A 16,018-nucleotide genomic window follows, 5' to 3' on the forward strand; every position below is an offset into this window, starting at 1 on the left:
AGCAATACACACATCATACAGTATTGTGGCGCCTGTAGCATCTTTGTATTTGATCAAAGTTTGAAAACTAAACAATAGGAACAACCACTTTTTGGGGCCTTGCATTAAAAGAATAATGCGAAACAGGATCAGAATGTAAAGGGAAATCTTCAACATGTAACATCAATTCAGCGTTATTGTGTCACTAAATGTACGAGCCAATAACGTTTCAATATGCAAATGCAAGCCGTCTGACACCTAGAAATATGGGTGTAGGATTTTGGATTTCTATACAGTAATTTGCATATTAATAGAACTAAAATGTTCTTCTTTGGGGTAAACGCGTAAATGTTACATGTTCTTTACCCTTTTTATTGTCTTTAACTTTCATAACAAAACTGGAAACAATGCATTAATCTAATAGCACAACAAAAAAAACTATGGTCTTAAACTTTTAAATATTTTGCTGCTTTTTTTTAAATGTGTTTGCTTTTTAACCAGTATATGGGGGTTAGATGCTCACCTGAGGCGGCCGCGCCCGTGTGTGTATGTGGGATGTCTGCGCAGGACGTTTGGGTCGGGTTCCTCGCTGACACGGTGCAGAGAAGGCGAGCGCGAATGAGAGGAACGGGAGCTGCCGGTGCTCTGGAGGCTACCGTCAGCCGCAGCCTCCCCTCCAGGGGGTGCCAAAGGGGGCAGACTGCGCAGAGAGGGCACGGGAGAGTGGGCAGTACCTGTCTCGGCCCCGTTCAGGTTGTTCTCGGAGGCGAAACGAAGTAGGGAGCGTGATGAGGTCAGAGTTCCACCTCCTACTGTCACGCGCCGGCGGTTTGTGTAGGAAGGCGTTTCCCTGAAAGGCACTGAAAAAAGGAACACACACACACACAAACACACCACATTTAAAATGGATCAGCAAACAGAGCACAGTATATGACATTGTAGAGAGGCAGAGATAACAGTCATTAAAGTGGAAAAACACATTTTTCAAGACATGGAGGGATAAGCAGAAAGCATATTATGCACATAGATCATTTGCAGGTCAGCGCGCTGATATGAAATACAACATCATATAAAACATTTCATGCTGCTCGCTGAAGAAGATGAGCTTTTCATTTCAGGCTCTCCTCTCAGACTATGTACTTCTGTTGTGTCTGCCTGGTAATGGAAATGTTAAATATGAATCGAGATCATGAGTAGAATTAGTATGCTGTGTTATAATCATTCATTTAACCATACCTACAGTAGGTATGTTAATAACCAGACTGGTATGTTAATGTGTTCTGTGCTGTAAGCTGGCATAACAGGCATCCACTTCACATCTATTTGGGCAAATGTTTGTGGACACCTGAACATCACGTCCATACACAGTATATAGGTCTTAGGTCTATATAGGTCACAAAGCTAAGCTGCTTTCAAAATTATGGTGCTCGGGTACCAGCCCCTCACCCCTGTTGTTAGCAATAGCTAACGCACTTAGTGCTAGCAACATTCTAGACAGCAAAAAGTCATGCTAGCAACATGCTCATTTCACTAGCATCATGATAGCAACATGCTAATCATGTTATTAGCGAAATGCTAATATAGTTAGCATAATGCTAGCAAAATGCAAATATTGTTAGCATAACGCCAGCAACATTAGCATTATGCTAATGAAATTGCTAGGGGGCGTGGCTTATGACCATCATGATAAATGCTTTGTTGAAGTTACAAAGTTCCTGTAGAAGTTACCATTATATGTTAATTTCCCCATTACCGCCCATCCTTTAAAACAGTCTTAGTACCCCAATCCAGAATAAGCTGCACAATTTGACAGCTCTTTTATGTACGGCAAACGATATGGTACTAGTAGCGCATTACCGGGGGGTAAAACTAATACCCTTGTGCGGGGTATGTTCTGACACAGCTTGCAAGCTTCTTAAAATGTGATAAATTTGATCTTTATCTCCTAGAATCTGTTTCCGAAGAATTTTTCTCATTATTAAATTTATGGCATTTTTAGGGTGGTACAATTGCCCACCTCAGGGGCAATTTACCCCCACCCTTTTTATAAGAGTCATACCACCCTATTCCCGAATAATTTGCACGATTTGACCCCTCATTCATGGGTCTACGACAAACCAGACAGGCCTAGTTGTGCATCAAACTTTTGTACTGAAAAAAAAGAAGAAGAATAAACAAACAAAAAAAAAAAAATTGGCCTGAGAGACAACAATAGTAGTGCTTCGCTTCGCAAGCACCACTAATTATTGATTTTCATCCTCAGTGTCCCTCTCACTTGCCTTCCTACTTTATCAGTTATGGCTGTTTAGTTTATTATGTCGGAGGAGACAGATTGCAGTCATGACATCGTGTTCTAAACAGCAGCCAACTTCCGTGTTTGGATACAAAATGTTTCATATTTGATACAAACTGTGTCTGGTTACGATAGACCATGTTCAAGTCCACTTAAAAATATGTCTTATCCAAGCCCAGCGGGACAGCACTGAGTGTTCAGATTGCGCAAATGTACCAGAATTTAGGGGCCAAGTGTACCCATATCCATGCCTGTTTTTTATAGTATAAAGGCACCCATAGACACATAACTATACCAAAGGTCTTTTGCATGCTGTAGCATTACAGTAGCACTAACCATGCTCCAGCATGACAATGCTCCTGAGCAGAAGGTGAGGTAAACAAATGGTTTACCAAGTTTAAAAGAAATGTACTTGAGTATTTCGCACAGATCCCTGACCTCAACCTGACGGAACACCTTTGGGATGAACTGAAACACTAACTGCTCCCTCGACCTTCTCGTTCAACAGTGTTTAACCTCACTAATATGTACTCTTGTGGCTGAATGAGCACGAATCCCCAGCAAAATCAACTGGAAAGCTTTCCCGGAAGAGTGGAGCTTATTGTAACAGAGAAAAGAACTCTACAAAAAGGGAATGTTCAGAAAGCATATAGTATATACTGTGTACGCATGATGGCCAGGTGTCCAGAAACTTTTGGCTATACTGTTTTTGTTTTTTATTATGCACAGTGAATGGTGCATAAATCTGTTTTGTGCATCCCTTTTTGTCAGCAAAAGGACTAAAATTCATCATGTGCATCCTTGTCATCTGAGGATTGTATGTGCTTGTAAACTCACTGACTCTGAAAGTCAGAGTGCAGACTGGTCAAACACTCCCCTTGGTTTGGGGCTATAAATCATTTTGAACTCTTTCCAAAAAAAAAAAAATCAGTTTAATGTCACTCTCTTTTCGAACATGCTGTTCCTTTTAGGGTTTATTCTAAAGCCGAGAATGACATGACAGCAGCTGTAGTCATAGCCAGTGATTAGTATTAATCTTCATAAATACAGTAGAAAGAGGCAGTGCAACAGAAATGGACAAAAATGCAAAATGTAAAAATGTGCAAACACTCCTGTGACTTTATGCCCATTTAATAAACCATTGCAAAAATATATTTAAGTAGAATCCTTAAAATCCTGAATCCTCCCTAACATTAGCTGTTTACACCACAGTTTAATCCACATGGTTGAGACGAGACACTGTTACTTCATGCCAAAAAACCTTAATTCCTCATTCATCATTGAAATTAATTACTTTTTTAAAGTAATTTACCCATTACCTTCAAACTAACTAACTCCCTTAACTTGATGCTTCCTTTGGTTCTTAAAAAATGTAGAAATAAAATACTTCTAATTAAATCATTCTTAGATATTTTTTATCTTAAGTGACCTTCCTACAATTACCAAAATATCCTTAATGGCCCTTCTGGTTAAAGAACGTCATTTATTCTAGGAATCTAAATAACATGTCAGTTCTTTGATGAATTAATAGGCTAGTGCTTTTAGAAAGACCGGGTTGTGCTTTCGTATGCTAGACTTTGCTAGACTTTATACTTAAAAAAAAAAAAAAAGTTGAGAAAGCTCAAAAAATATTAAGGCAATGTAATGAAATTTGTTCAGCATTTTCTCATCTTAAGCTCAGCCAACTTTAATAATTTTGTTTAGGTTAATTAACTTTACATTGTTATTCCAAAACAGATTGGTAAAAGAGAACAAGAATTAAGGGTTTTTGATAACTGCTTTGATAACAGCACTGGCCAGATATGATTTGATCTCATGATCCACAGATGATGAGATAAACACTGTCCTTACATACTTGAGTCAGTATGTATGCTGAAATTGATCAGACAGCTTACTGCTGCATGTTAGTTATTTTGTCTGACAAAACATTTGAAGTTTGCTTTTGTTCTAGACTGAACTGGCCCATCAGTCTAACTACTGCATGCATGGCCTCCAGAGAGGTGAGATACATCTGGAGGTTGTGAGTTTGAGCCCTGGCTGAGAAGATCAGCAATACTTTTGGAGGACATTTGAAGTTTGCACTCTCCTGTTGATTAGAGCAACTCTAGTCGGTCTTTGGTGCAACTGGATGTGGGCAAACTGTGCCCGCTAAAGATACTTGTTCTGTTGGACCAAAATGTTTTTAACAATGAATAGTAATCTGAACCAAATTACTCAATTAAAGCAGAAAATGTAAGTTAGATGATCATTTCTCAACTAGTTTTCTGAATTCAAATAGTAAGTTAGATCAATGACTTGATTGAGAAAAAATTACCCAATGTTGACACAATATTTTATGGAAGATGATTAGGGCGACTTTTTAAAAAAGGATTTGAGCTTTTTCTAAAAATTCTGACTTTAATCGCAGATAAACCCTTCTGATATTAAAGTCATAAATCAGAGGAAAAATGTCAGAAGTCTAAGAAAATAGTCAGAATTCTGAGATCTGAGATAAAAGTCAGAATTCTAGGGGGGGATAAAGTCAGGAATCTGAGATTAAAGTCGGAAATCAAATGCATTTTTATGCTGGTCCTAATCCTCTTTCACAATATTTTCATTTTTTTTAAAACTTTTTTTTGCAGTGTATTGTAGATCACATGGAATCACTTATTCTTACCAAATAATGTTATTGTATGTTACTTTAAATCAACAGAACATGTATTTATTAACATTAGGTTAAGAAGTTAACCTGATGAGTCTGTAAAAACAATCTACAGATTTAAAATCTGTAGATTTGGCCTGAGTTAATAATTAGCTTGTTATATTGTTATTGTTATTTACCTAATAAAAAGAAAAAAAAGAATGCAAGTACTAAAAAGCAATTTGTTCCTGATATCTGAGTTCTGCAGTAATGTCCTTCAAGGCCACATGGCAGGTGAAGACACATACTCAAGGCCTCTTGCTGTAAAATGGGTTTAAATCTTCCTCTATACCACCATCCATTCTCTGTGAAAAGGCCAAATACCCAATAACACGCGGAAAACTCTCTCTCTCTCTCTCTCTCTCTCTCTCTCTCTCTTACTCTTTCTCTCTCCTAAAGATGTAGACAAAAGGAAGAAAATGAGAGATTGAGAGAGCGAAATAGGTCTAGGGCTGGAGTCATGGAGTAAAAAACGCTGAAGGATTGAAACAACATTCAATCTCAATGATGAAACCATATCGTTTAGCTTATGAAAGGTGACGTGTAAGGCTTGCCATGTTGTCTTTAAAGATCAGCCTCTCATACTTAGTGAATGCGCTATACAAGTCCTGAATTTGGCTGCTGCTGCTGCACCATGATGTGATCGTTTAATTACAGCACTGGTGGCTAGAATGATGTCCTATTCATCGGAAAATCACAGTCACACACTGGGTTTAGTGAAATTCTCCAGAACTCTTTTTTTTTTTTAACCTAATATCTAGCACATTTGTAAAACCTCACATACAGTATAATGATGTTGTTGAGGCATCATTAAATTGTATAGATGTATAATTTCTATGCTTTTTATAGGAATGTTGGGATCATGTTGTTTTTGCAAAGGTGAGACCGTGGCACTTAGTAGTGTCCTGGAGTTGTGTGATTTGGAAGAGAATGTAGTGGAGATATTAAATATTAAATATTAAACTGCAAGTCAAATGTCCAGTGCTTCGTTTTTGCTCCACATTGTTTCTTTTTTTTCAGTAAGTGCAATTGTAGGGTATACAGTAAATGCAGGACTATGTAGTATTGGAGAAAGGTTTTTAGAGCTGCATTGCTTCAGTGAGGAAACTACTTCTTTTGAATGAAGACGTAAAACCGATTGACGTTTATAGAAGACGTGGTGAAACTCTTAGCCGCAGTAAAACATTGGAATGGTTTAAAAGGTTTTAAAGAAGGTCCTACAGTATGTCTGTGAATAATGATCCCACCCAAGGTGGCTTAGAGTCCTTTATCCTTAAAAATCGACATATAACTTGTTGTCAGCTTGCAGAACAGATGGATCTGTCTATGGGAACTGTACAGTTGTTCACACCACTTGCACATTACAGGAACTCGGCTGCGAGTTATTACCACATCGCCCACACAGACCTCCACCTCCAGTTTGGGTTTAAAAGGAGTTCCTGGGAGGCTAGCATTTCAGACGTGATGCAGGCTCCGGTGTACTAAGAAAACTTTTTACCATGATGGTATCCAAGCGTTAGTGTAGCAGGGGATTATATAGAGAAATGAAGGTAGATTTTACTCTCATAAAAGTGGTTCCATGATTTTGTGCCATTGCGACTTAAACGCCCCCATGTACAGTACATAAGCATGAACAGCTTTAAATCGCTAATTTAATGGCATGTAAACATTTATTGACATATCCGCTCAATACAGTTATATAGTGAGGAGACAACAAATACAAAATGATTATTGAATTATTTTCATATCTACAAAATAAACAACAACAAAAACAGATTCTGATGGGTTTCAGTTTACTCACCAACATCTGATGCTTTGTGAACTTTTATTATTTCCGCCAGGTCAAAATTCCCAGCTATAATCGCCACCTAAAGAAAGAGGACGAGACATGTTCACGCGAGCACGCTTCTTAATAATGTTGCGCAGCATCCACCTTACACAATGATACAGAACTAATGTGAAATGATTGTTAATTAGAATGCTGCATATTAGAACATGGGTCAGGAAGTATGACTGTACACACAGCTGGAGTTTAATGTTGCTACGGAGATGTAATGAAGTCACATTAACGATAAATAAATCAGTGGGACAAATTAACATTCTCCCTCTCTTCGCTTCTCCTCGCCTTCATCTCTGCCCTCTTCCCCTTACTTTGTTCTCTTTCTCTTGTTGTTCTGTCTAAACATGCCGGCTGATTAGCTTTTCTCCGGTAACACAGCAGCGTCAGAGTTTGGCAGCTGTCTAATGGCTCCGTGGGTACAGCGGCGCCGTGTTAGCCTTTTCTTCCTTTCTTTAATCAAGTTAACTTTGATCAGTGCTGGAAATCTCTGCCAATCTTAATTGGAGCAAAAGTTCAAGTAGGAAGAAGCGTCACTAAATACAGTTCACGGAGTGACAAACGATTCCATGATTTTAAAATCTTTTTTTTTACACATCACAAGTGCCAGTGCTGGACTTTTAGGGAAGGTAACCATCATCTCCTGCATATTAAGCTTAAGATTTTACTTTGTTTGGAGTCTGGCAATGATTAAATGCAGCCGGTTTGCAGAATTCTGGAGGTCTCCTCAACCTGGGCATCTTCAACATAATCTAAACATTTACTCATTTCCAGTTTTATCCTGAGCATTCGTCACTTGTGTCTATCCCAGGAATGAGCAATTCACCTAGACACATCCACTTTACCGTATCAAATCCACCTACAGGGAGGTTGTACAGGGAGGTGGAGGGAAACTGGAAAAACCAAAGTCTTGGGAAATAGAACCTGTTCCCCGGTGATGTTTCTCCTGATCACATTTTTATTACAGATGTGCACTTCAACAAGCATTTTTTCCCTACTCAATTTTCTGCATTTTACAGGACCAGTTGTCTGGTAGCAAATTGTCCTGACATTAACCAAAGAATAAACTCCTACCCTAAATATTGGTGCTGTTAAATGGATGCTGAAGGTTGACTAATATTGCATGAGGTTAAGGTGAAAGACTTCACTTCAGAGATGTTCATTATTACATATTGTAAGCTCTTGAGCTCTATCTGACTTAATGTACAATTAATTAATGTTCAATCATCTTTTTGCTATTATTTAAGTCATTATAAGGGAAGTACAAGTCAAACCAGGACTTTTAATTGCTTAGAACACAATTATGAGTGTGCAAACTAGCTTTATTTCTCCATATAATCCCTTGCTACTATACACTAATGCACTCATCGTAGCATTTCACTAGTGCTTGGACCCCATCAAGGTAGAAAGTTCTCTCAGCACGCTGGAGCCGTGATCAGAATGCATGCTCCATGTCTGAAACAACGGCCTCCCAGGGACTTGCTTTCCTTTAATAGAGGAAAAGAATGGCCTGGTTTGATCACAAAAGACGTTCTGACTTTGCAGGACAACACACCTCATACTGATCACCGCACCACTCGCACCTTACAGAAATGTACTGAGTAATCTTTCTACCTTGATGGAATCGGAGCACAAATAAAATGCTGGGATGAGTGCATTATTGTAGCAGGGGATTATATACAGAAATAAAAGGAGATGTTACTCTAGTATTTGTGTTCCGTTATTCGGCACAAACAAAAGTCCTAGTTTGACTTATACACACTACATATAGGCGTTTTCAACTGATACCCCCTTCTTTAAGTTGTTGTTGTGTGTGGAAAAACTATTTAAAAAATCTGATCATAGCAGGTCTCAGTATTAGGCAAATACAACCTCAGACCATCTTGAATGCTTTCCACTTGTGAATTGTACTGTAGAAAGTCATTGTCTTATTTCCTTTATCCCGTATACAAGGTCGCAGGGGGCCTGGAGTCTATTCCAGGAGACTTAAGGCATAAAGCAGGGTACACCCTGGACAGGGTGCCAGTCTATTGCAAGGCACACACTCATCCACACACTATGGGCAATTTGGGAATGCTAATTAGCCTAACCTGCATGTCTTTGGACTGTGGGAGGAAACCGAAGTACCCGGAGGAAACCAACCAAGCATGGGTATAACATGCAAACTCAAACCCTGTAGGTGCAAGGCAACAGTGCTAACCATTACACCACCGTGCCACCAGTGTAGAAAGTTGAGCTTCAAGTTATTTAAAAATGGTTTTATTACTCACTTACTCATCTTCTATACCGCTTTATCCTGTATTCAGGGTCGCGGGGACCTGGAGCCTATCCCAGGAGACTTAAGGCATAAAGCAGGGTACACCCTGGACAGGGTGCCAGTCTATTGCAAGGCACACACTTATTCACACACCATGGGCAATTTGGGAACGCCAATCAGCCTAATCTGCATGTCTTTGGACTGTGGAAGGAAACCGAAGTACCCGGAGGAAACTCACTAAGCACGAGGAGAACATGCAAACTCCATGCACACAGAGACGGGAATCGAGCCTGGCCGGGAATCGAACCCGGACCCTAGAGGTGCAAGGCGACAGTGCTAACCACTTTGCACACAGTGCTTTTACAGTGCTTCTATAGTGGTCTGCACTCCTGCTGATGATCAATTAATCAAGGGAATCTGATTAGTAGCACCTGGCTGCAACTTGCCCCCTTTATTCTGTGGAAGCAGTAAGGAGTAACTTAGTATTGTCTGCATGTTTTTAAAAAACTTCTATGTTGTTATTCGTCTGAGGTCGCATTTCACTAATACTGAGACCTGCTATAATCTGATGATTATCACGCTTCTACACAAAATGTACTGTGTACTGAATATGAACTTTATCTTGAGAGAGCAATATAAACAAGATCTAAACAAACACAAATACAAACACACATTCTGGTGGATCGTCCATCGTACACATGGAGTGCAAATAGGATATTGTTGGGAATATGATGTCATTGTTTAGATCCATTAAAAAAGCTATACATGATACTGAGGAGTTCAGTTTTTTTGTAAGACAATAAAGATCAAAGATCAATTGTCTTATTAACTGCTTCCTTCAGACAGACCAACTAAAAAATGCCATTCTCAATACATTACTTCATAGCGATAAAGCTGACTATATACAGTACCGTGTTGTAGTTAAATCAGCAGCGTGTAGGAGAAAGTGTAAGGTTAAATACGGCTGGGTGGATTGTGTGAACGCTGAGACCTGTGCTCTCACCTGGAAGGCAGTTTGGCTGTTGTAGTTCTTTATCTCTTTATTCGCTCCTCTGAACAGCAAAACACGTGCACAGCTATCCTAGAGAAGAGACAGAGAGACAGAGTGAGACAGAGACAGAGACACAGAGAGGTGATATCATGGCACTGCACTAATGTCAGCGCTGGGTGAAAAGTGAGAATTAAAAAAAATAATAAAAAGGGAGAGGAAGGAAAGAACACACCCCTGACCACACACAACCTTACAATTTTCCGTGCCGTCTGGCAGGATCTGACACACATTCGCAGTCTTACACACACGCAGTCGAGACGGGTTTAAAGTAAGTCTGAGTCTGCTGGGGATTGTGTCCTACTTTCTGTAAGTGTAATGGTTAGTGTGGAAGATGAGTACGCCGCTTACATCTAAAGTCCTGAAGAGCCTGTCTGAGTGCGAGCGCTTAAACACAAATTATGCGCTCTCTATCATTCAGCCAGCTACAGTATGTCTCTCAGTCAATCTTTCCCCCCCACACACACACACACTGTAAGGTAACATCTCTCTCTCTCTCTCATTCTCTTATACACACAACCTCATAAATCAAGACCGATTTCAAAGCTTTCCCAATGGGCATGCCTTCATTTGATTTCCTGATGACCAGTCGTCTGTAGTGCAACAGTGTGTGTTTGTGTATAAGCATGTGTTAGTCATGTATGAAATACTGTAGATGTTGATTTGCTGTTCTCTGATTGGGTCTTTCTAAAAAAATCAATATGTAATTTCAGCAGTCTGAATTAACAGAGAAATGATTGAGCGGCTCGATCACAGCCATACTCTGAAAACCTCCAATCTTCTCTCTCTCTCTCTCTCTCTCTCTCTCTCTTTCTCATTTACTCAGGGACACCCCAGATCTCAGTGGGATTGTCACTGACGTCCTGATGGCCTGCACTCCTTTTTTTATTTACATGTTTTATAAAATACCTGCTACAATCAGATCTCTTAGGCTTTATCTGTACTCTGGTTAATGTATGCCAGATACATGCACTTACACAGTTTGGCTTGTCCCATCACACTTCACTGTGTCCAATCTGCATAGTGGTCACTATGTATAGATATAGGCAGTAGGTGACCTCTAGTGGTGAGAGCTGAAATGACGGTGCTCTCATTCTCTCTTGCCCTTGACTCTAAATGAAAGTTTAATTGCATTAACAGAGCTTCTGAATAATGCATGAAACATTTCAGCAGCTTAATTCTACTAACTAAAAACACTAATGAAGCTCAGCTCGACTCCCTGTCATTATTAGTTTCCCATTGGCTGTGTATATTCTGGGATATAGGTTGGGCATTGAGAAGGCTGTGTATAAGCAAAGAGAAGTAGAAGGTACAGTAGAAATAGTGCACATCACCGTGTCACGTCTTTTATAGTCTAGTGTAAGAAGTGATACAGTAAGTAAATGCTAATGTATCTCATGCATTGTGATCAAAGATGCTTTGAAGTTGATCGGTTTAAACATGTTCAATCACAATACATGAGATACATTAACAGTAGTTATCATATGTATTGTGATCAAAGATGCTTTGAAGTTTAACGATTTAAGCCTTTATGATCACAATACATAAGATACATTACCATTACTTATCACATTTAGTTTAATCAAAGATTTACGGATCTTTGGTCACAATACATGAGATACATTAAAGTGCAAATACATTACATTACTTATTACATTTATTAAGATTAAGGATGTTTTAAGGTTGAACAGTTTAGCATCTTCGATCACATTACATCAGATACATACACATTACTTATCACATGAAAGATGCTTTTAAAGATGAAGTTAAATGATTTAAGCATTTTTTATTATAATATATGAGATACACTAACATTGCTTTGAACATGAACAGTTTAAGCATCTTTAATCACAATACATGAGATACATTAACATTGATCACAATAAATGTGATATGCAAAGATGCTTTGAAGTTGAACGATTTAAGCATCTTTAATCACAATACATAGGATACATTAACATTATCACAATTATTGTGAGCAAAGATGTTTTAAGGTTGCATGGTTTAGCATCTTCGATTACAATACATTAACATCAATTATTACATTTATTTTGATCAAAGATGCTTTGAAGTTGAATGGTTTAAACTCGTTTGATCACAATACATGAGATACATTGGCGTTACTCGTAAGCCATATATGATACTGAGGAGTTTTTTAAGCCAATAAAGATCAAAGATCAATTGTTTTATCAACTGCTCCTTTTAGACAGACCAATGGAAAAATACCATTCTCAATACATTGATCACAATAAATGTGATATGCAAAGATTGCTTTGAAGTTGAATAAAGATGCTTTAAAGATAAATGGGGTAACATAGAGGTATAGGGGTAGCTCAGTGGTTAAGGCATTAGACTACGGTTCGGAAAATCCCAGGTCCAAACCCCACAACCACCACGTTGCCACTGTTGGGCCCTTGTGCAAGGCCCTTAACCCTCAACTGCTCAGATGTGTAATAAGATAAAAAAGCAAGTCGCTCTGAATAAGAGCGTATGCCTAAATGTAAATGGCTTAGCGTCTTTGATCACACACAATACATGAGAAACATTAACATTTCTTATCACATTTATTAAGATAAGATCAAATATGCTTAAAAGTTAAACAATTTAAGCATCTTTAATCACAAGACTTGAGACACATTAACATTACTTATCACATTTATTAATATTTCTTATCACAATAAATTTTTGATCACAATACATGAGATACATTAACATTATGCATCACAATTATTGTGATCAGAGATGCTTTTAAGTAAAATCAGGCAGTATGGAAGGTGTATAAAATAACCACTGCATGCTTAGTTAGAGGAGTTCAGTCATTTCCTTTTCTCTATTAACTGGCTGTCACAACCTGTTTATATTTAATGTAGTAATTTGTTATAAACAGTCTTAGTCATAAGATGTAACATCAGTGCAGACTTAATAGCAATGTAGCTCTTGCTAATGATAGAGACTGAAAGCAAGAATTTCCACCCCTTTCCATACTGTACTGTATATTGCACATCATTACATTTCGGCATTTGGCAGACGGTCTTATCCAGAGCGACTTACAAAAGGTTAATGTTTTCGTCCTTGGATAGATCCTTACACTTGGTTACTAGGTTACTAACTAAGTGTCACCATTCAAACACAGTTGGGAAGGGTTTATTTTTTATTTTTATTAATTACTCTTTTTTTTTATTATTATTATTGGGGATGGGGGGGATTAGTCCAAGTATTGAAGAGATCATCTTGGTATCACTGGCTGGTATAATAGAAATGATCATTACACTGTATAGTGCATACCACATTGGAGTGGGTTTACCAGTGTGCCATTAACTGATATGAAATCCTGTTGCACCAGAACTGTCAACTCTCACTCACTGGGCGCAAGACTCACGCTTTCACTTATCTCCTCCAGCTCTCACGCCACACATCTAATTTCTCATGCTTTCATATTCAAGCAGTTGTTTGTGAAAGACGAAAGCAAGATCACAGAGCTTCAGCCTCTTTTTGACAAATTATCTGTAAACTGCTTTTATTTAAAATCACCTACATTCTTCCCTCACATACACATACACAGGTATACTGTGGCCGTACCTAAAAGCGTACGGGAATGACGCTTCTCCACTGTTTTTCTTTTGCTTATACTGTACCCGTTGCAATTAACGCACATTTACAGCTATGTGAAGGCATCAATCAAATGCAAAAGAAGGCCTAATAACTGGAACAGCCATAATAGTGTTGAACAGATCAACAATCTAATAAAATAAATTGACATTGAAGTGCACTTACAGACTTCAGCAAAGCCTGAATGAGAGCAGTGACATAGTATTATCCAAAGAGGGAAATACATGTGCATATTTACAGTGACATTAAAATATTTGCATCAGGTCTAATCATGTGGCACTTTTAATATTCATAAGAGCACTCAAAGGCTAACAAACTTGATTAAGAGAGAATTGCGCATGAAGAAGAAACAAAGAGAATCACAATCATACAGGCAGCACAATCCCACTTGATGTTCACTATCTCTTTTCTTTGCTTTTCCTTCTCCCCTTCTTTTGCATCAGTAATGATTCCCCTAGCACTCTACTCTCTCCATTTTTTATGATGATGATAATAGTAATAATAATAATAATAATAATAATAATAATAATAATAATTATTATTATTATTATTAGTAGTAGTAGTACTGTAGTATAAGAAAGAGGAGGAGGAGTAGTAGTAGTAGTAGTATGTATTTACTTATACAGTTCATACATTTTAAAATTTTCATATATTTCTATTTTATACTTTATTTTATTGGAACAAAATATTACTACATATTGTAGATTTTACAATTAATTTGACATCTTTCCTATTTTTATTTTTAGGCCATGTAACAGTCATGTAAGCATTTTACTGCATATCATACTGTGTATGGTTATGTATGTGACAAATAAAAATATGAACATGAATGTTGAATTTAAATAATGCTGTGGGTATTATTATTATTATTATTATTATTATTATTATTATTATTATTATTTTTATCCTTTGATGAATTGGCGACCCATCTAGGGTGTAACCCACCTTGTGCCCCAAGTCTCCTGGGATAGGCTCCAGGCCCTCCCCCAAAGCGGTATAGACAATGAGAAGGAGAGAGAGAGAGAGAGAGAGAAAGAGAGAGAGAGAGAGAGAGAGAGAGAGAGAGAGAGATAATGACTTGATTCTGAGCTTTGGCTGTATGAATGTCCATATTTGTCATGCCAATAAAGCACCCTTTGATTCTTTGAATCTCTAATTCTCTCCCTTGCTCTCTCTCCCTCAGGACTAGTGGTTCATCCACTTTGCTGAACTTTTTAATTTTTCAATTTATAATATCTTGATTTTCCTCTTTTTCTGCATGGCCCAAGTATCCTTACTGCCCTCATACTGTACATTCTCTTTGTTCCCTGGCTCCTGCATGACTCCTGCATCTAACATTGCATGTGTGTCGTTGTATTCTCTTTAAGTCCAGTTTGTGGTTGTGTTCTTATGAATAAAACTAACGATACATTGTTTTGTTCATAATTAAACTCAATGCATATACTGTCCTGTGTGTTCTTCAGGGAAGTCATAGTGGGGGGTGGTGGTGGGGTCTGACTACCCAGGCCCCCAGTGATGGAGGGCAATTGTTGCTCTAGAATGAAATATGAGAAATATGGATAAAAAAAAAATCAAGGGACCCAATGAGACCATTTATGTAAAGCCCCTGCTGTTTAGAAATAAAATGATTAATGACTTTAAATAATAAGCCTAGTATTTGAAGAGTGAACAGTGAATGTGAGCCGGATGCCTTATTGTTTTAAAAGAGAGGTGGAATATCCGTTTCCTTGTTGTTGGAGTGTTGTTTTTCTCCCTTATTGATCAGTTTATATACGCGACATTAGTTGGGGTCAGCTTGAGTGTAATCTCATTTCAGTGGACTCAATGAAGAAAAACAAGTACCACTTCTATACAGTGAACACACACTGATGTACACTTACAGCTCATCAACATGGAGAAGGATGTACTGAAATGTTGGAAATAATAAAATAAATAATACATAAAAAAATGTTTATTAATAAGCCTACCCAGGGTAAGGGCTTGGGATATCCCAAGGAGCTAGGGCACCAGGTACAGTAAAAGACACTGTGTATAGGGTGCCAACCCAGGGTACACACTCACACATACTTTATCAAACAGTATGGGCAATTTGGAAACACCAATCTGTCCATAACACATTAACAATTTGACAGAAAAAATATTTTAGGAAAAAAAAAAAAATAATAATAATATATATATATATTTTTTTTTTTTTTTTTTTTTTTTTATACAATCAAAAGAATTATTTAAGTTTGTATGGAATGTGAATGTGTATGAATAAAAATGGTCAGATTGTCCCTGATGAGCAAGCCAAGGGCGACAGTCGCAAGGCAAAA

At 37.9% G+C, this 16,018-nt stretch overlaps 1 protein-coding gene across 1 annotated transcript in view; it reads right to left on the reverse strand.

The window, feature by feature from the left end:
• shank3a (SH3 and multiple ankyrin repeat domains 3a) overlaps positions 1-16,018 on the reverse strand; it is a 246,875-nt gene that overhangs the window by 117,311 nt on the left and 113,546 nt on the right. Inside the window, exons 8-10 of the mRNA XM_053500203.1 lie at positions 10,050-10,127; positions 6,754-6,820; positions 503-839 (exon numbers count right to left, since the gene is read on the reverse strand). Of these exons, the coding sequence (XP_053356178.1) occupies positions 503-839; positions 6,754-6,820; positions 10,050-10,127 (482 nt within the window). The remainder of the gene's footprint in view (positions 1-502; positions 840-6,753; positions 6,821-10,049; positions 10,128-16,018) is intronic.

This window comes from Clarias gariepinus, chromosome 7 (genome assembly GCF_024256425.1).
Source record: "Clarias gariepinus isolate MV-2021 ecotype Netherlands chromosome 7, CGAR_prim_01v2, whole genome shotgun sequence".
NCBI classification, from domain to species: Eukaryota; Metazoa; Chordata; class Actinopteri; order Siluriformes; family Clariidae; genus Clarias; species Clarias gariepinus.